This window comes from Lycium barbarum, chromosome 7 (assembly GCF_019175385.1).
Source record: "Lycium barbarum isolate Lr01 chromosome 7, ASM1917538v2, whole genome shotgun sequence".
Classification (NCBI taxonomy): domain Eukaryota; kingdom Viridiplantae; phylum Streptophyta; class Magnoliopsida; order Solanales; family Solanaceae; genus Lycium; species Lycium barbarum.
Window position 1 is genome coordinate 129,725,900 of NC_083343.1, and position 21,390 is coordinate 129,747,289.

Consider the following 21,390-nt stretch of genomic DNA (forward strand, 5'->3'; position numbering starts at 1 on the left):
TGGGAAGAAATATTCTATTCTTCTTTCCCAAAATATTTTTTACACACATGGACATTTTGGAAAAAAAAAAAAGAATGAGCACACTCAAAACCGTATACCTAGATACACTATAAATAACTAAAGATAGAGACCTAAAAAAAAAAAAAAAAACAGCCGCAATGCTCATACCGTAGCAGCTAGAGATAAACATAGCCACCGTGAACCACTCGAGAAGCATCCCCCGTCATTGATTCGTTATCACAGGCTATTTCTCCAGCTTCCTCATTTGCTGCTCAACCATTTAAACCACCAAATAATCCATAAACTCCTACATTAACACCAACTGAAAAGGGAAAAAAAAAAAAAAAAACCTTCAACCTCCATTAACTAACCATGTGCACCCGACACTAACAGCCACTAAAAGCGCCACCTTTGCTCCACCTTTTCTTTGCCATTACTTACCATGAGGACGAGACTAAAATAAAAGATTTTGGGGCTTTATTTGTTTGCTAGCCTTGAAAATTATATTAACTGTTTTGTTGGGTATTAGTTCTTTTGTTTATTATAATAAGAGTAGAAATGGTAATATTCATATGGTGTGTTTATCTTATGTTCTACGTGTAGCTAATTTTTGGAAATAAATCATATTGTTCCATCTTGCTTATCAAATCTAGAAAAAAGAAAAAATAGAAAAGCGCTCAGATTTAAAAGACAAACTAATTATTTCAACGGTAGACTCTTTAGGCGCGTCTTCAAATGTGTTGACCATGTGGACAGATCCGTTCCTTAATTAAATGCATATAATTAAAGAAAAGATGTGGGTCATCCCGCTCCTTGACCCTCTAATAATAATTGTGTTCACCATGTGGACGGACCCGTTCCTTGGTTAAATGCATATAATTAAAGAAAAGTCATGTCGGTCCTCCCGCTCCTTGACCCTCTAATAATAATTGTGTTGACCATGTGGACAGACCCGTTCCTTGGTCAAATGCATAGAATTAAAGAAAAGTCATGGGCCATCCCGCTCCTTGACTCTCTAATAATAATTTGTGTTGACCATGCGGACAGACCCGTTCCTAGGTTAAATGCATGTAATTAAAGTAAAGTCATGTGGGCGACCCCGCTCCTTGACACTCTGATAATGAAAGACCTTGTGTGCATACACGCTCCTAAGTTTAAACAGTTAAAACACGTTTTATCCAAGAATTAATTATAACCAAGTATAAGCCGATAAAAGCGACCGTGCTAGAACAACGGGACTCGGGGAATGCCTAATATCTTCTCTCCGTTCAACAGAATTCCTTACCCGATCTTTTGTTTTCACAGACCAATAATAAAAGAGTCATTTCCTTTTGATTAGGGATTCAACAAGGTGACTTGGAACACCAAAACCCAATTCCAAGTGACGACTCTGTAAATAAATAATCCCTTTTCAAAATCGTCACTTTAAATGGAAAAATCCTTTTAAACAATAAAAACCAGTGTGCCTCCATTGCGCGGGGCCCAAAAAGGGGTGTGGCAGTATCAACCTTGTATAAAAGTGTATAATAATGTATAAGAGGTTTTCATACACGCTTTTACACTAGATATATATGATTATACAAATTTGTACAAGAAGTATATAACACTTTCAACTAGTATGAAATAAATTTCGTGGGATATTTATTAATTATAAACAGAAGCAGAAACATAAAATTCAAACATAGAAATCCAACAGTGGCACCAAACTAAGAAAAAGTGGCTGAAGTACGTAGAAACAACAAAAAAAAGTTAGCTACAACGGGTAATTAATTTATCTAAAGTGATATGCAGTGCTATTTTCCCTTCTTTATATGTATATTTTTGTTTAAAGTATAATTTTAGTTTTTTGAGAGAGAGTTGTTTTAATCAATTAATTGTATTTTTTTTTTTCAATTGGCCATATAGTTAATTGGCTAAAGCTCTTCTCACTTTTTCGATAAAGTTCTTGTAACTTTCACCTTAAAATATTAAATATTTTTAAGAAATAGTCATAATCTACCATCAATGAAAAAAAAAAAAAAGGGGGGGGGGGACCCCTAAAAATTTGGGGGCCTAAAGTCTTTGCCTTAGCAGCTTTGCCCATGAGCTGGCATTGGCACTCTGGTGCATGCGATTCACGACCATCGTGCAAGGTCTTGAGCTCGAGCAGCGCATGGCCAAAGCGTAGAAACTATTTTTTAGGCTTTTATAGATAATAAGCAGAGATGTAGCCAGAAATTTACCTGAACGGCGATATCATAGAAAAATGAGAAAGCATGCAGCGTATCGAATCCATAACCATCTCCACCATTCCACGCACCATTGAATGTGCAATTGTCATACTTGCATGGTGCGGGTAATGTTAAGTGCCTCCCTAGCTAATTTCTGACATTCCCACACGCTAGTACCATTTGCTGGAGCCTGTACTCTGTATTCCACTCCGTATGAGTAGTACCCTTTAAAATAAAATAATTTTGTTATTTAATTACAAAACTTGTCCATTGTTAGTTCCCTGTTTTTTAGTAGTGATGGTTGTACAAAACAATCTACCTCCATTAGAGGTAGAGATTGATGTTATCGAGATAATTGAAATGATACTAGATACTTCAATAAAATTAATATATAGGGGGTGCTCAAGAGGCAGCTCAATTGGTAAGAGACGTCCTCTTCGGGGGAACAAAGGTGCTTGGGGACGCGGGTTCGAGCCTCCCTTGGGGTCTGCATGGCCTGGTTAAACAAGGGTATAAATGGTCGAATACTGAGTGACTGAGTACGGACAATACCGAGTAGTGGGTCCCCTGAGGTGGGTCGTCACAAAAGGCGTCTTTTTAGGCGAAGGCATCCCCACGGGGTCCCACCCTTACTCAGAAATTGTCCATGCTGGGTACTGCCAGCTCGACCATTTATACCCTTGTTTACCCAGGCCATGCAGACCCCAAGGGAGGCTCGAACCCGGAACCTCAGCATCATTTCAACCCCGAGAGGTTCGCCTCTACCAATTGAGCTGAAGCACTTGCTTGAGGCCACCCAAACCTTGGGGCCCCAAAATTGTTACTACTAATTATTTGAATGGCCAAATTGTTCTTTGTTAATAAATATGAATCTTGTAGAAGAATAAAACACTATAATTGTTGTTAAAAGAAAAAGGTAGACTGAAAAGGACAACTTAAAGGAGGAGATAATTAGCCTTTTAAGTGTAAGGAAATATGTACTTTTCTGGCAAATCACATTTCCTTTTTTAGTTCATGTCTTCCATAGGCCTATCAATCAAGTTTCGCTTTAGGCTACAAATATCATTGAGCCGCCCCTGCTAATACTATCTGTGAATAAAGGGTCCTTAATACGCCTTTTGCGGTTCTAGAGAGTTACGCAATGCTTCAGGAAACTAAACTCAATGGCAGACTTTAGGATGAAGATATTTCGCGCATTATAAAAAATATATTGCTTTCGACAACAATTTATATTAAATCATAGACAAATATTTTGTGTAGTATGTGTATAAATACCATCATAGCTTGCAAAACACAAGGATTACTATCAATTTTTGTAGTCTTGAATATCTCTGCGCGACCTGCTAGTTCCCATAGTTCAAATAATTGCATACATACATCACAAACGATCCAAATACATAATCAATGCTTCGCCGGGTCTTAAATATTGTATATTAATATTAATTTCAGATCGCTGAATATGAATCCATAAACTTCAAATCATAGATGCGTCTCGATACAAACCTGTGTACATATAAGTAATAATGTCTTTTGATAAGATGTTTTTGCAGAACGGAGGGTTCTCCATCAGGATTTTCAGGAGCCTTTTCAAACTGTTCCTTTGAGATTGCATATGCCATTTGGACTGAACCACCTCCCAAATCAATTGTTGTTGTTGTTGTTGTATTTTTATAGCTTTTACTCAAGTTTCCTAATAGATAATTCATTGCGGCCTGCATGTATATTTAATAAACACCAAAATGATAAAATTAGAACTCGACTTGACATATTTTACTCTTTTCAATTCATGTGACACTCTTTGACAGGGCACAAAATTTAATAAAGAAATGAAACTTTTGAATTTGTTGTCTGAAACAAGCCTTAAACATTGTGTAGTTACAAAATCATCACATCGACGGCAAAATGAGAATTCTAAAGTTGAGTTGTTTCTAAAATTAAAAATGTGACAATCTTTTTGCAATACACTAAAAATAAAAGTGTCACATAAATTGAGATAGAAATAGTTGTTTTTATTTTGGTTAGAATCTTCCAAGGCCTTTGGGATTATAACCTTAATATGCTAGATTTAGTTGCACTACAAGAAAAACGCCTATTAGCGACCAACATTTAGCGACGAGTTAAAAATATGGTCCTTAAAAGAATACTTCTAAGGACCAGATATTTTGCTGGTCCCTAACTCTCAACGAAGGGAGCTGGTCCTAATATGATCAATAACTAGTCCCTAATGCCAAAAACCAAGCGGGTTTATGCCCAACGTAAGATTTGGCTACTAAAAAGAATAAAAATAAAAAATAAATAGTAGGTGATATAATTTTAAAATATAACTCCATCTCCCAAAAACCCTTAACCTGACTTCATCAAGAAAATGAATACGTCAAAGAAACCACCAAGAGAAGTTGAAGTCTAGCCGGAGACAATTACCGGCGGTCCTTCTGGCAGCGCTACCATCTTTCAACCTGGTTGTCTGCCGGAAAAACGATTAGTGGTGAGCTTAGTTATCTATGACCGCCATCAGTTGTCTGTTCAAAACTCTCTCCACTAGTAGATTTACATGCTTGTGTCGTTTCTCCGTTGCTAGACCTAGCCAGGAAATAACTCTGGTAACCTTTGGATTTTTTGACCAATTAGGTTTCTATTTTTTATTGTTTGGGATTTTTTTTTCTCACCTATTTATATTCTCTAGTGTGTAGACTTGACCATGAGCCCGAGAACTCTCCGAAGGTCGATTTTCTGGAGTTTGTGGATGCTAAGTGATTTTTCATGCGCTCCCCTGTTTCATCATTTCCCGACGATTAAGGTCCCTCTCTTCCTCTTTTAATGTGAGTATGCTCAGTGTTGTGTTTGTACTCTATGATTGCATTGTTTCAAGCTATTGTCGATTTATTTTTTATTTTGTAATTGATGTTTCGGTTTATGTGGGAACATGATTAGTGAGTAAGTCTGAGTTTTTTCAAATAATCGAATTAGGCCTTGTGTAAATTATGTAGTCTTTTTAGCTACTGCATAATGCTTTGTGGGAGCTGGTGTTGTAACGCCCTCTACTATTTTTGTCTTTGATTATTTTCTCTTGGTGTAATTTTGCATAAGATTTTTGAGTTCTGTATAACTGATAAAAAGAGTTTTTGTAATCTAATTATTAGTTAGATACCTCTAGAACTTCAAAGATACACGTAGCTATGAACTTGCTTTCTGACCAAATCCGAGAAGAAATGGTTGTTCTTTCCTTCACTGTATTTCAGGTGAAAATCAAATTATTCTTTTGGAAGTAAATTTGCCTTTACCTCTGATAGCTACCTTGCGAAGTCATGAATTTTTTTAAGTTACTTTGAGTTGAGATCTTAGAAAACTTAAGTGATGCTCTTTGTCAAGCTTCAAACGCATGTGTGTTTACAACTAATTTATCATACCAGGCTACTAACTGAGGAATCTCACAGCAATATCATGGATGTATTTCAAATGACAGGCAACTTCAAATTATTTCAACAATGCCGTGAACTTTTATGCGTTGTGTTAAAGCTCTTACTTTTGTTCTCTTGCTTTTAGATTTCCTCAAGTAACTCTGTTACTTTATTTCTTATGTGGACAATGCATGGGGATTAAAGGGTATTTTTTTTCCCTGTTGTTCTAATCCAAGCACAATTATTGTCTCAGTGCAACCTTAATTTGTTGATTGAGTACTGATGGAGAGAAAAAAAACTTATGTTGTGTTGTGGGTCATTAGTTGTTAAGTAAACTAAATGTGATATAGTACCCATCTTAGTGGATAATTTTCAGTGATAATGAAGAATAGATGTTGTATTGATTGCTGATGTGTGAAAAGGTTTAATTTTTTGATGTATATTTCACCTAGAGGCACTCTACACAAACTTTATGCATTTAGCTATTTTCTACCTAGAGGAAGTTTCCACTTATTCAATGAGATGATTCCTCGTGTGTTTAGATGGACAAACTGACTGCTTTATGTACTCCTAAAAGTTTGAAATGCTTAGTGTCTATAAGTTCTTCTGAAAGATAATTCCTCTATCTTTATAAATTAAAAAAAAAAAAAGGATAATTCTCTATGATCTACTGAAATTTTATTTAAGGAAATTTATAGATATAACCTTTTTGATTTCTTGCTAGGCCATGGTTCTAGTGAACAACATTCAAGACTTCTTAAAAGGCCTCCTGATATGGCTTGCAAACCAGAAAGAAATCTCCAGAAGTCACCTGTTGTAAGTATATAATGTGTATTATTTTGTCTTTTAAGTCACTAAACAAGAGAATGTTGGTCCACCTTGTTTTTACTCATGTGAAAGTCCATTACAATAGCTCATTAACATAATGTTTTCATAAAGAAAATATAATATTATTCAGGCATAGTAAGTCATGTCTGATTTTATTTTTCCGGTACACCATTAAAGCGGTCCCGGAAGACATTCTTTGGAAACTCAAGAAACTTATACGTTTCCGAGTCCGCATATGTCTATCAGCTGAAGATGATGATATGAGAAGCTTTTGGGTATCACCGCTTTTACTTTTTGAACATATGCTGTTCTTAAATTTGTTTTCCTTGGCTAACTTACTTGTTTATGAGGGGAGACCTTTTTTGGTAATACTAGTTTGGTATGAGTAGATTTTAGAATTAGTAAGTTTTTCAGATAGGCAATGTCTTGTAAAGGGAAATAGTCGTTTAAGAATATCAGAGTTTGATTGTTTTTATGCTGGCTGTCAATCAATCACAACCCTCCTCTATCCATATTTTGGATCGACTATTCTTTTTCGTCGGTGGAGTCGATATCATGAAAATATTAGCATGAAATAACAGTATAATAAGATTAAGTCCATAAAATCATTGAACAAATCTTACCTTAAGCAAAGTAAGTCCATCCAAATCTACAGGCTCCATATTGAACTCCACATCTAAAGAAAACCTACTCCAACAACAACTATGCCTCAATCCCAAACAAATTGGATCTGCTATATGAATTTTTACTTCTTCATTTAAGCTCATTTCATAACATGTTCATACTAAATTAAAAAAAAAAAGTGAAAAATAAGCAATATATATATAAAAAAAAATACGAATAATAATATTAGAAGTTGTCTAACAAGTTTAAAACATGTACTGAACTACTCCCTCCGTTCTAACTGAATTTTTTTCATCAAAGTCAAAGCAAAGACGATTTTTCTTTCCTTTGAGGATTCCGGATAAAGATACAATTTTACGAAAATTTGATTAAAAAAAGTCTGATCCATGTTTTATTTCTCGAGATTCACGAATTTTGATTAACATTTTAAAATGTACTTTTTCATCATATTGACATGAGAAAAAATTGCAACTTAGAGTACTTTTTATAATGTTTTTGAATATCTAAATTTTAATTCTAAAATATTAAGTTGATTTACTCCAATTTACTTCAAATAATAGTTAAATTAACTCTCAATAAGTGAAAAGTGTCACAAAAATTGGAAGTTAGAACAGAGGGAGCAGTAGATATCACAAACTAGCCAATTCATGATGAAATCCTGACCCAAACCCGGATTGAGATTTTCATCAAATAGACGAAATGGGTCGGGTCGAGTACCTGATGACGTTTTCGCCTCCATAGCAAAAGCTGAAAGTCCACGCTTTCAGTGTTGACACCAACTGATGGGAAGTATACGGCTACTATTTTTCTAAATGGGCCAAAACATAATGGATTGGGCTTTTATTTTGCTATGTCTACCACCATTTACAGGCCCAGTATAATAATTGACCTACAGTACTTTTCGCGTGGCTTAAGTTCACATCGTTTAGCAAAAATTTATATTTTTGTATCATAATATCTCACAAGTTGTGTCGGATAGGGAAATTTTTTCAAAACTTAATATAAAAATGGACCAAAACACATAAAACTCCACAAAAATAGGCACGTTGTTCAACTCAAAAAGGATAAAGAACATATATCACAGAAAGCATAACTCCAGTTTCTGAAAACTACAACAAAATCTGAAAATCCTACACAACTTATGTTGCATAACTTAATTCCCACAGATATGCCGATCGAAGAAAAAATTCAGTTTCCAAAGATAAATGCTACAAAACTTATGCTGAGCGACGAATTTTTTTTTGTTTTCAAAGATAAATGTTATAGAACTTATGCCAAGTGAAGCATGTCTAGATATTTCCATTAAATTAGCCGCAGAGACAAAAATTAAAGATCACATATATGAGAAGCAAAAATTAAAGACCAGTGCATTTGAAGGACAATCCGTGCAAAAACTTCTTCCCCTTGTGTTTGATGTCCATAAAATACCTGTCGTTGTTTGGTTAGTGAGTGTTTCTTTTTCTTGGTAAAGAGGAAATTGCATAAATTAAAGAGTGGAAATTAAGAGTTATTACAAGTCGGAACGGATCCATTAGATACTGTCTCTAAGAAGTCTTTGCTAATAAAAAAGTAAATAAAGGGAGGTGCTTTGTCCCAAAAAACATCTTCTTCCCTGACTGTTACATTTGAACGCAATGTTCTTCCATGATTAGCTAGGTGGTGCGCAATCAGTGGCGGAGCTAGGAATTTTGTCAAGGATGTTCGAATTCATATAATCTGTATATTAAGGGTGTTCAATATGTAATATATGTCTGTAATACGTAATAATTGACATGCTTTTCCGGTATAATTTTTCGGTAACCGAACACCCTTGCCGGGCTGTGGCTCCGCCACTGTGCGCAACTAAGTTCGCTTAGTAGATATAGTGTACTGGTGATTTGTTTTTAGTACTAAAGATTCATTATAATGTCTTTTAATTGGTGGTGCAAAATGTGAAGTTAAAACTTTAGATAGTTATCACTTATTAAGGTAAATGACTTCTGTTCACGAGCAAGAAAAGTAAAAAAAATTCATTTTGGTGGAAGTATTTTCTGAAACAAAATTATTTCTGACTAAACTTCCTGACGCTTTGTCATACCAAACTAAGGGTGTCAAGTGGGCCGGGCTAGCCCGAACCTGGTCCGGTAAACCCGGCCCACCACCGGCCCGACCCAAGCCCACTAATAGGTGTAAGGGGCTGGGCTAGGTGGGTTTTATTAGGAGGATGGGCCGGACAAGGTGGACAGCCCACCAGCCCGGCCCACCATAAGCCCGGGTGATGGCCCACCGGGGCACCGGCCCGGCCCACTTCAAATTAAAAAAAAAAAAAGATAAGTATTACATTTATTACTAATAATAAGTATTTTAAAAACATTGTATCCCAATAAAATAGTTGTAGCTATAATTGTGGGATTCTTAAAATTTTGGAAGCAAATATATGAAATATTTATTAATTATTCAAACCATAGTTAGAATCTTACTTTAGTTAATTAAAACTTAACCATTAATTTTAACTCATGTAATGTGTCTCTTATTCAAGTAAGAACTTGAGAAAAATGGAGACAATAAAAATGAAGAGGAATCGAATTCGTTAATATTTAATTGCTACTAAATGAAAAATAATTTACCTCTGAAATTGCTGATGCGTGAAATAAATCAAATACCCCTTTTAAGTTACTATCTTGCCGTTGGCTTACACAAGTTCAAAAATATTTCAATAGGTTATACAGTATACTATATAATAATATAAACTATTAGTTATATATATAATAATATATTAATATAATCTTATTAGTTTCAAATATTTTATATATAATAATAATTAAATATTTTTTAGCATATTGAAATGTCTCCACCGATGATGGAGACGTGACAATCTGCACATGACATTAGGACTTAGGATCAGATGAGATAATTAAATTAAGAACTTTGGTTTAGTATCAAAACTCATGTGCATTGTTCCCATTTAGATGAGTAGGAAATTTAGAGAAAGAGGAGAGTAGGGAATTGTGAGATAATATGGAGAAGAATGAATGGTATTTATAGTTTGAAAATAGGGCCAAAGTATAATTTAAGGAACTTGAAGGTTAAAATAAAGTTGACAACAATTAGATTTTAAAGTATTAAACTTAATAAATTTTAGCATTAGAATTTTTTTTAAAAATAATTAAAATCCGGCTCGGCCCACTAACTAAAACCCGGCCCACTAACTAAAACCCAGCCCGACCCACTAACGGGCCCGGTTAGCCCGACGTGTAGCCCCTATCCGAGGTGGGCTGGGCCGGACACCCTTTCCCTCTCCAAGCCCGGCCCCCAGCCCGACCCACTTAACTTACGGCCCGGCCCCGACCCGGCCCCTTGTGGCCCACATTTAAATAGCCCGGCCCGGCCCGGCCCACTTGACACCCCTGTACCAAACACTCCCATTAGGTAAGATGTATCTTAGATAATATTTTGTTAGTAAATTTTAAATAGAAGTTGATTTAAGATTTTAAGTTGGTGACTATGAGTATAATGTCACGTAGATACTCATCCACACCAGGTGTTTATACCAAACAGTATAAACTCACTATATTTAAGTGATTTGATGAGATAAGAATGCACGTTAATAAATCATTTAAGTGCAAATGGTCTACTTACAAACCATGTCATGCTTGGTGTAAACACCGAGTGCGGTTGATTTTTTATCATTCACACTACTAAAAAATCTCTATTTTCCCACTGATTTTTCATTGAAAAATGTTCAGTGGCTATTTCCCACTGAATGTCGGTGGGAAAAACTTAAATAGTAATGTTTTCACACGGAAAAAAGTAGGAAGCTTCCCAGCGTTTTAGTGGGAATTTGTTTCCCACCACGCGTTTTCCCAGTGGGCTGGTTCGATGGGAATGAAGTGGGAAAATCATGTTTATAGCACAAATTCCCCATGTTGATGGGAAAAACATCTTTTTCGTTACACACTCATTATTTCCTCTCTTTTGTTCCTTTTGCGCCCTTCTTTTGCTTGGCCAAATCAAGTCATGTCAATGTTTTCTTCAATGCAAAAGTCCAAACGTAAACCAAGTGATCAGAGATACAGATATTTTGTTCCTTATGTGGGGTGATAAAAGGGACCAAAGGATGACATGCTGCAATAAGTTTAGACAAGTCTAGCTAGATAACAAGAATCACTAAATGTTGGACCATTAACACATCAATATTATCCTTAGCCGGAGAGAAGATAAGCCTATTTGGACCATTAACACGTCAGGGAAATTTTCTTTGGGATCTTCTTGGGAAATCTTGAGACAAAAGAGGACCCCTAGTGAAGCTCTTAGCAGGATCTGGCATAAAAATGTTCCCTTTAAAATGTCCTTTCTTACCTGGAGAGCTGTACATGATAGATTACCAACAAATGCAAAGATTGAAAGGCTAGGTATCTATAGTGAACTTAGATGCTACTGCTGTGAGGACCAGTCTGATTCTACTAGGAAAGAGGGGGTGGATCACCTGTTTTCTATAGATGAACATGCTAGAAAGGTTTGGAACATTTTGGCAGGTGCCTTGGGGATCCAATACAGAAGTTTGCCTCTCAAAATTATTCTACAAAATTGGTGGAATCTCAAGACTTCAAATCCTGCCTCTTATTATCTGTTGGGAAATATGGAGGTCTAGGTGTAGATGCAAGTATGATGAAATCAAACCTTCAATCCAAGTCACAAAAACTAACATTCTCTTCTTTGTATTGCAGATTACACAAAAATTATTCAAAAGAGCTTGGATAGGGAATACCTGGTCAAGTCTGTACAAAACCATGGAAGCTGCTACTCATCAGAAAGTTTCAATACCAGTGAACTGGATCAAACCCACCACTAGGACTATGAAACTCAATAGTGATGGAAGCTGTATAGAGGGGCAATGTGGGGGGGGGGGGGGGGGGACTGGTCAGAGATCACAATGGGAAACTAATTTTTGCCTACACTATAAACATGGGAACTGGCACAAGTAACACTGTTGAGGTTGCTACACTACTATATGGTTTGAAGTGGTGTGCCAGCAAAGGATTTGGAATAGTTTTGGGGGAGACTGATTCTCTACTGCTTGCAAAGTGCATAAAAGGGGAATGAAAATCACCCTGGAAGATTGCCACAGAAGTAGAAGACATTCAGAGGCTAGTTGAAGTTCATGGATTCAACGTCAGTCATTGTTTTAGAGAAGCCAACAAACCTGCTGATAAACTGGCTGGCTTGAGTCACAACACGGTTGGAATCCAAACTTTCAACTCTTTTTCTGAGTTGCCCAAACAGTTTAGGGGATTAATAAACTTAGATACTTGAAACATGCCAAGCTTCAGGATAAAACCTGTCAAGCCTGCTCTTTTTGTTTTTAATCCGCCTTAGTGGATAGAGCTTCTTAGATAGAGTCATAGCACCCCTGTCAACTGCTTTGACTACGCATTCTTTTGGGAGCTAACTTAGACTTCAATCATCCTAGACAGCCTCTTCTCAATGATCATGTAAAAGTTTGGAATGTCAAACTCAATATATACTTTTTGCACATCAATGATCAAAGGAGACAATTTAATAAAAAAATAAAAAAAAAGAATCACTAAATGTTTTTTTTTTCAGAATAAACTTTTAAAATATGATTTAGTTATATATTGAAATGATCTTTTTGATATTTTTTCCCACGCATAATGAACAGTGGAATAGAGAAGGTCCAATTGAACAATATGAGTTCAGTAGAACTTTCAACTCGTGATATTACGATTTTTTTTTTTAATTTTCAAATTGTGACAGCTTGACTATTTGGTGCTGTATTTGAGAGACAAATTGTGCACAATTTGGATGTTGGAAAAGATATTAAATAAAAGTTCAAAACCCCTCAAAGAAATGCCCATTAATATCAAGCAATTGAATACAAGATTGAAAAAACAAAGCAAAGGGCATGAAATTATTGTTACAATTGACTGACATAACACTAAGATGGTGATATTATGGTCTTCTTTGAAGAAGAAGAAACTAAATCAATGGCACATCCCAATGGCCATGCTGCCCCAACAAGGTAATTTTTGTATTGGACATCATGCATCACTGTTATGTCTTTGTATGGATTTAGTCCTGTCCAAAGATTCACAAGAAAAAAAGAAGGTAAGTACTTATATATGGAGGAAAAAAAAAAGCCAAGCAACAAATTAGCTTCTAGTTGTCTTTATAGGAAATACAAGTCAAAGTATATTGATAGTATAAAATATTCACACTTTAGGAAGCCAGCGCTTATTTCTTAGGACAAAGGAGGCTCAGTGTATATAAGTTAAATCTGATATACTAAACAACTAATAAATTAAAATAATTTTACAAGTTTCCGAAAGTGGTAGAGAAAATACTTACCAAATCCATCGACAAGCAATGTGTACTCATATACCAAGTCCATGCATAAGTATGGGATATTTCTATCTTGAGTGTTTGGAAATACAGTTTTTACATCTGCTGCTTTTGTCTGGCAAGCAACTTTAGCTGCATTTAAGTATTGAATTGGCTTTGCTATAGCAGATGGAAATTTTTTATCAACAATGCCAACCTACAAATGCAAAATGAACCCCAAATCGAGAATTATAAATTGTAGACAAAAATTGATGATATATACCAAAGTAATATTAATCGTATAATAAGAAGTATAAACATCACAACAATGGCAACCACTTTACGTACATCTGAGTGTCGAGTAAGTTGGGGTCGGTTATGTAAATTTTCACTATTGATGTTGTTCTATTTGTACTTCATAACTATATAGCAAGACGGCGAACCGTTGTTCAGTGGCGCTCTTGACTGAGATATTCTAAGAATGAATGCACATATTTATTAGTTACTATGTGATATTTTCCCGATGAACCAAGAAGCCATGAACTAGAACAGAAGTGACAAGAACGAGAATACAGGTGGTACATGGCTCTCGTCATCTCGTACCCTAATCATGTATTGGGTAATTAAGTCCCGCAACGAGCTCGACCCTCGTGTTTAGTTATCAACATTGAATTTGGAACTCTGGACAAACTGCGGTGTTACCACCTAAAACTTTGTCTAGAACCGGATGTCCAATCGTGTAGGTAGGCTCACTCTAACCACTGCAACGATATTCTCTTTACCCACTTCCTTGTCAATATATTTAATTATTACCTATATTATTGTTATTTTTTTTTCCCTAATGTTTTGTTGGTTTATTGTATATAAAGAGAACTTTTATTTTTACCTGAGCACCAATGTCATAGAAAAATGATGAGGCATGAACAGCCTTTTGTCCGGCACCACCACCACCATTCCACACCCCATTGAATGTGCAATCCTTGTTCTTGCATTGTTCATTGATGTTAAGGGCCTGCTTAGTTAAATTCCTGCATTTCTTCAAGCTACTACCTCTTTTTGGTGCTTTTACTTTGTAGTCCACTCCTCCATATGAATAGTACCCTTCAGAAAAAAAAAATGTTGTTATATTAGCATTTGACCTTCATGTTTTGAATAAGAAATATTACTAGTAGTAAGTCACTATTAGGGTCACAAGTAGTCTATGATACAATTCTTACATAGAAATGTTTAGGTCTTACAAGTTAGTGTGAAATTTATTTATACGACCTTTATAGTTTCATGAGTTCATCTATGAGTTTAAGTTCTACGTATATAAAATTTTCAAGCTATCAGTATCAGGTGAAGTTGAGTTACAATAACAAGTTCTTCATAAGTGCAAGCTTGATATGGTACTAGAAAATAGATAAATAATTGTGTAAATTAATTAGCACAATGAATCTGTTATTACTTAAAATGTTTTCATTATTGTAAAGATTAAAGGCAAAAAGTCATTAGAGATTAGAGATATAATATATACCATCATATCCTTCCAATGCGCAAGGATTAGTCTCATTTCTTGAAGCCTTGAAAATCTCTGCTCGACCTGCTAGTTGCCCATAGTTCAAATAACTGCATACATGCATCATAAAAGTACAAAACATTATCAATATCTTGGGTGAAAAAAGTATGTTATGATCCATTATACTCACCCTTAATCAGAGGTCTGGGTTTTGAGTGCTGGAAACAAATAAAAAAAATCTAGCAATTCGGTGTGCTTTTCCTATTAATGGCAAGTCTTTTTACATACTGAATTCTGAATCCATATTTTTATAGACAAATAAATTTTTTAGTGAAGTTATGCAGAACTTGAGCCCAAATTATTTGATTTTATCGAACCGTATTATCACTGTGGCCCCACCTGTAAAGCGAGTACCAAACAACCAGGTGGAAAACCAAAATATATATATAAGGATATGACAAACCTGTGTACATAGAGGTTATAATCTGTTCCCAGGAGATGTTTTTCTTGAACATAGGGTTCTCCATCAACATTTTGAGGAGCATTTGCAAATTGTTCCTTTGAGATGGCATATGCCATTTGGACTGAACCACCTCCAAGATCAATTGTTGCTGTTGTACTTTTATAATTTTTACCCAAATTTCCCAGTAGATAATTCATTGCGACCTATTAATAAATAACAATATATATCAAAATAAAAAATAAAAAATTAATTAGGAAATATCTTCAATTTGGGATAGCTACTTAATAAAAGATTTTCCACTCAATTGAGATCTCTCACTTATCATTATTTGATGTTTACTTTTAAATTGGAATTATTTATTAAACAAAAACTAAAATGAGAGTTACGTGTTACTTCCTCTATCCTAATTTATGTTATACACTTTCTTTTTTAGTATGTTCAAAAAAGAATGACACCTTTTTATATTTAGAAATAATTTAACTTCAACTTCCCTTCTACCCGTAATAAAATGATTTAGAGCCAGACAAATATTTGTCTTATTTTATAACACAATTTTCAAAAGTCTTTCTTTATTTCTTAAATTTCGTGCTTAGTCAAACTATATCACATAGATTAGTGCAGAGAGAGTATTATATAATATTCTGAGGCCTCTGAGTATCTTAAGGGACAAAAAGGAAAAGTCAAAAATCTTTACACATAATATACACACATATATTCGTCAACTATTTTTAATTTATGCAGGTTGAATGACTGTCTATTTAACTAGGTTAATTCTTTAAAGAAAAGAAAGAAATAATAAATTATTTATTTATTTATTTGTAACTTACCCACATGTAAGAGCCTTCTTGAGTGCCATCAAGAATAGTAACCCATTGATCTTTGCTATGGAAGGTGCTTTCATTCTTGACTAAATCTCTCACCTTTATAAATTGAAAAGGACAAAAAAGTTTTATTAATTAATTAGTAAAGTGGATTAAATCTTTTTATTATAATGAAATAAATTTCTTCAAGGCAATAATATTAATGTATGATGAAAACATATATATACCGCTTGTAGAATTTTTTCAGCTGCATCCCCTTTTAACATCCTAAGACCTGCTGTTGCCTGTATCATTATACACACAAGAAAAAATTAAAAGAGCAGCCAAAAGCATTATTAAACGTAAAACAATTCTAAATGACAGAGAAATATTAAATAACCAACTTGCATTGTGCTAATCTGAGAAAAAGAAAAGTGCTTTCAGATTTGGACCATATGCCTTTATTTTATGATAATAGAATTGTATATTACGCTAATAGGATTTAACTTATATATGTGTTGTTAATGCACAGAGTTATTATATTAGCTATTAGCATTATTTAACTTCTTGTAGCCAGTTGCTTGATTTATTTCCTAGGTAACTAATTCCACTTGTTATGAACATTTTTTTTATTTTATTTTTAAAATTCTTTTTATTTCTGTTGCAACTTATGGATATTTAGACAACGACGGTCTAAATATCTTTATGAGGAAACTGGAATTTTGGAAAAATGTTAGATCACAGTCTAAAATTATTTTGAAAGTTATTTAATAACACGGAATGCTTTGTGCACTTGCCCTTTTTTTATTCAAAAACATTAAATCACATTCTAACATTTTGTCAGTAGATTAAACATATGTGAGAAAAGAATTAGACTTGACTCTAACGTTATGCTGAAAGGTAATTTTCATGGTCTAAATTTACGCAGCTTTTAAAGATAAAGACAAAATCTAAATAGCAACATAACAAAGGAATATTTACATAAAGTAATTGCTACCTTCTAAATGATCTGATAGTATAAAAATATTTCTCAATTTATAAAAATTAAATTCATGTCAATTAACATATGATAATCAAATATGTATACTGACCCCAAGTTCCAAGGGTGTTTCAGATTGCAATTCTTTAGGAACAGCACCTTCAGCTCCCTCTAGAAGTGGCTCCAGTGAGTTGGCTGCAGCTTTGGGATCTTCTGCATATGAACTTAGACCTGGATTTGTCTGCAAAATAAATCAAGAAGTAGCTTATAATTAATTGATATGGGATTGTAACAATCCTCGTGTCCAAGCTAGACATTTGGATTTTGGATCGTAGAAAAATATACATTGGTGGCCTAACATATATAGGATAGCCTACGTATATGGTTATAATAGCATGTAAGTAAAATAAACGTTAAGCATAATTCTGGGTTACTTAAAGACAAATTCTTATTTTCTGGATTACTAATTCTAAAGACAAATTCTTATTTTCTAGATTACTAATTCTAATTTATGTGAACAATCACTTTTAGTTATCTTTTAAGTAACTTAGTAATGTAAAAATACTTTAAACTTATAATTTTATGTTTCTAGTTATAATCTAGAGTTATTAATTGGCTACATATACTATCAGTTTAAAAGAAAGTTTTACACTATCAGTCACCTAAAAAAATAACCATAACGAACTATTCAGAATTAGTGGAACTAACTAACCAAAAGTATGAAGCAAACTCTTACAAATTAGATTGAATTAATAGTCCTATAAAAAATGTATATAGTGTTTGTAACTTAAATTCAGAGGATTAAGCTAACAAAAGCGAATTTTACTCCGTAAGATAATGTGAAAAAATATGGGAAAATATATATTACCGCCATGAAAAACTCGATATTGTTGCCAATAGGAAGAAGTTCCATTTTCTCATTAAAACGAAAAACATGAACTCTGCTTCCAGTACTTCCAGCATCAAATATTACTGCATAATGTTCTGATTCATGGCTCAATAAATGCCTCCTCAAAGGTATTTGGGCATTGACACTAGCAGAGAAAAAACTAAGGGAAAAGAGCAAAAATATGATATGAAAATGACTATTTTGGTTCAACATTTTGCCCTTCACCCCAATTTGAAGATCTTCTGCAAAAGCAAAGCACGCAAGTTATAAAGAGAAAAATAGATAAAATCTATGCATTGATGGTGTAAAATTATTAACATATTCAAATTATGTAAAAGATAATTACAGGTCACTTTCTTTAGTATGAATGATATATAAAATTGATCTTATGTAGTTAATCTGCTAGAACAAGTTAAATTACGTTGATGATGTGAAATTCTCCATGTACTCGGTAAATTTAACTTAGAGACAATATATTTATACTACCAGAAAATTGTTAATTCCCAACTGATATCTCGACAGAATCTGGCTCTTCAGTAAGGGGTTTCCAACGAAAAAGTTGTTGAAAACGTTAGCGATGGGCCAATTTCGACGGAATCCAATGAAAATTTCCGTAAGACATTAACGATTTTCTGATACAACACCTAGGGCTACTGCATGAATTTGTAGTTTATACATGACTTGAAGAGAGAGAGAGAGGGGGGCTAAAAAAATACTATATAATCTTTTTTTTATATGGCTAAGGCGTTACCCGACATGTGTAATGGTAAGAATTAGTAGGTATCTAAGGAAATTAATTGAAGCGAGCATGACCCATACACCACCATCACCAGTTAACAGAGAGGGAAAGAGAGATACCTTACTATGCTTGTGAGGTGAGGATGATGAAGCAAATGGTAATCTTGTGCCCTTATATAGCCTCACATAACTAACTCAAAGAAGACTTACTGATCATGGAAACATGTGATATTAATATTACTATTATAAAAAATATTAATCTATGATTTGATGCGACAATTATTTTTTCCCCGTTTAAGACTTTATCATCTTCTCTGTCCACTGAGATCAAACCTTTCATTTTATATCTATATTTTATTAATATTTAAGTATAATTGATCTGTCATTTGAATGAGACCAAAACTTTGATTTAATAGAGGAAAAGATACCCATTGTCTGAAATTATTGTATTAGTGACCCATACACGTTTAATATAAAATATTAGTACACCAGCTTATTGCTTTATCGTTTTATTTGTTTTCCTCCTGCCATGGATCACATGGCATGATTATATTGTTTTCTTTATTAGATTCGCATCAAAAGTTTGAGTATATGCTATTAGAATTTAAGTTATATATATATTGACGGTGCAAATAATTTTTATATTATTTAATGCAATTTAACCAACTTGTTAAGTTATTATATATATATAGGGGCGTTCATGGTTTGGTTTGGATAATGTTCCTCTAAAAGGAAATAAAATTAATTGAGTCAGTTTTTCAAATTAAACCAAATTAATTAAGTTGGTTTTTCATTGCTTCGTTTTTTGTCAATTTTGTCGATTTTTTTGAAAAAATATATGACAATATACTTCCAACAGTAAGTTATATTCCAGCATAACGCTATCAAATCAATTATTCATTAAAAAGGAAGACCAATCCAAATGAGACAATTTTTTTGAAAGATATTTTATACAGTACTGAAGGTAAGAAAATGAGACAATTGAGCTCCATATTGGAGTAGTCCTCAATAATTTCTAAAAGGATCGATTTCTTTCTTTAAAAGGAGGGGGGTGGGGGGGGGGGGGGGGGGTCATTCATATTTAGCTAATACCTTCAATATTATTTTTTATTTATTTAAAATTATTTTCCATGTTCACTAAACGAGCAATCCAAATTCGCATTGTGGATGATTCACTTAAGAAAAATCGTTTTCTAGTAGAAATTTTTCTACTTCTAAAGCTCAAACCTAAACCTTTTAATTAAGGGAGACCAAAAACATACTTTTTTTATTAATTGATTGTTAAATATTTTAAGTCATATATAGCAGATTCCACCAGCAAAATTTACCAATAACTAGGGACTAAAAGTGTTATAATCCCAAAGGGTCCAAACGTCCTGGCATTAACATAGTTACAATTGGATGACTTATAAAACACTACAATATGATGAAACTCCGTTCTTCTTTGAAGATGAACAAGCTATATTAGTTGCACATCCCATTGGCCATACCGCTCCAACTAGGTAATTTTTGTATTAATGTCTTTTCTTTGGGCCTGTCCAAATTCCCCAATGATACACGAGGAAAGAAAAAAACAGGTAAGCATTGGAAAAATAGCCAGGCACCAAATTAGCTAGCCTCTATTTGATTTAATGGTATAATATTAGAGTACTTATAAGATACAAGGAAATATTAATCTCAGGATGAAATGGGGGATTAATATTTTATTATGTTTGGTTGAATTTTATTTCGGAAATTAACAATGCCAGGATAGTTATACTAAAATTGTCGTAATGTTTTTTTATCACCTTCAACGTAGGATGACATCCCGAGATCACTAATTCTGGGATAAAACCCTAAAATGACCAAGATGCCTTCCTCCAAAGCATTTCCCTAGAATTCATTAAAAAATCTAAGGATAAAAAATCTATCGTATATTCGATGTTTAGTCGAACGAACCTTTCATCTACCAATAAAAATATATCCATTAAATAATTTTGTCATTAAAATATTGATATAACTTGTTCCCCCAGTCAAATAATTCTTAAATGTTTTAAAGAGCAAAAGTTATGGGGTATTTAATATGAGAACTTGTAATATATATATATATATATATATAGGAGTTTGGGGGGGAGGGGGGGGGGGGGAGGGGGTTGTTAATGTATTAACTCAAAAAAAGTTAATGTATTAACTCAAAAAAATATACTTATAGACCGAGAGAGGCATCTTTTTATGGTTGTGGGCTGAAGATGGTAAAACAAATAGGGAGATTTGTAAATAAGGAAAAGTATCTCTATATTTTGTAATATAGAGTATTAACTAGTATTATTAAGTCCTTTGCCCAAACAATGACGTATATATACATAAGAGTAGGGTATATTTATAAAATATGACGATACTTTTCAGTTTACAAAATGTATCAATAAATTTTTTACAAAACATATATGAAAATTGTCGCTCAAGGCTTAAATTTTGTGTATGAAATGTGTGCATCTCACTCAAGGCTTAAAAATTTTGCTCAAAATATAGTGTATGAAAACTGTATGAAATATGTATATCTCGCTTAAGGTTTAGAATTCTCACATTTTTCGTGTATGAAAACTATCTAAAAAAGGTACGAAATATGTATAGACCTGTATAAAATTTGTATAAAGTTCATGTTAGGT

General features: G+C 33.8%; 1 protein-coding gene and 1 long non-coding RNA gene across 5 annotated transcripts; one reads left to right on the forward strand and one right to left on the reverse strand.

Annotated features, from left to right (window-relative positions):
• Window positions 1–4,486: 4,486 nt before the first annotated feature.
• Window positions 4,487–7,323, forward strand: LOC132602648 (uncharacterized). 4 transcript variants are annotated; one of them, XR_009567851.1, is made up of 4 exons: window positions 4,487–4,810; window positions 4,894–5,029; window positions 6,333–6,424; window positions 6,614–7,323. It is a non-coding gene; the product is annotated as an uncharacterized LOC132602648 (long non-coding RNA). The 4 variants fall into 4 exon arrangements; XR_009567853.1 differs by having other exon boundaries at window positions 4,894–5,007; XR_009567850.1 differs by lacking the exon at window positions 6,614–7,323 and having other exon boundaries at window positions 6,333–6,597.
• A 5,559-nt stretch (window positions 7,324–12,882) lies between these two features.
• LOC132604400 (apyrase) lies at window positions 12,883–18,968 on the reverse strand. The gene is made up of 10 exons (XM_060317894.1): window positions 18,866–18,968; window positions 17,987–18,249; window positions 17,231–17,359; window positions 16,388–16,444; window positions 16,167–16,259; window positions 15,340–15,542; window positions 14,895–14,986; window positions 14,265–14,479; window positions 13,406–13,595; window positions 12,883–13,135 (listed from the first exon to the last, which is right to left on the reverse strand). The coding sequence occupies exons 2-10, from the start codon at window positions 18,218–18,220 to the stop codon at window positions 12,996–12,998; spliced, it is 1,353 nt and encodes a 450-aa protein (XP_060173877.1). The 5' UTR covers window positions 18,221–18,249; window positions 18,866–18,968; the 3' UTR covers window positions 12,883–12,995.
• Between the last annotated feature and the right edge of the window lie 2,422 nt (window positions 18,969–21,390).

What these genes read in the sequence shown, in the direction of transcription:
- LOC132604400 (XM_060317894.1), bottom strand. Translation starts at nt 18,220, where the DNA reads ATGTTGAACCAAAATAGTCATTTTCATATCATATTTTTGCTCTTTTCC. An exon ending in AAACACCCTTGGAACTTGGG is followed by an intron (nt 16,445 to 17,230) that starts GTCAGTATACAT and finishes ATAATGATACAG; the next exon opens with GCAACAGCAGGTCTTAGGAT. An exon ending in CTGAAAAAATTCTACAAGCG is followed by an intron (nt 16,260 to 16,387) that starts GTATATATATGT and finishes CAATTTATAAAG; the next exon opens with GTGAGAGATTTAGTCAAGAA.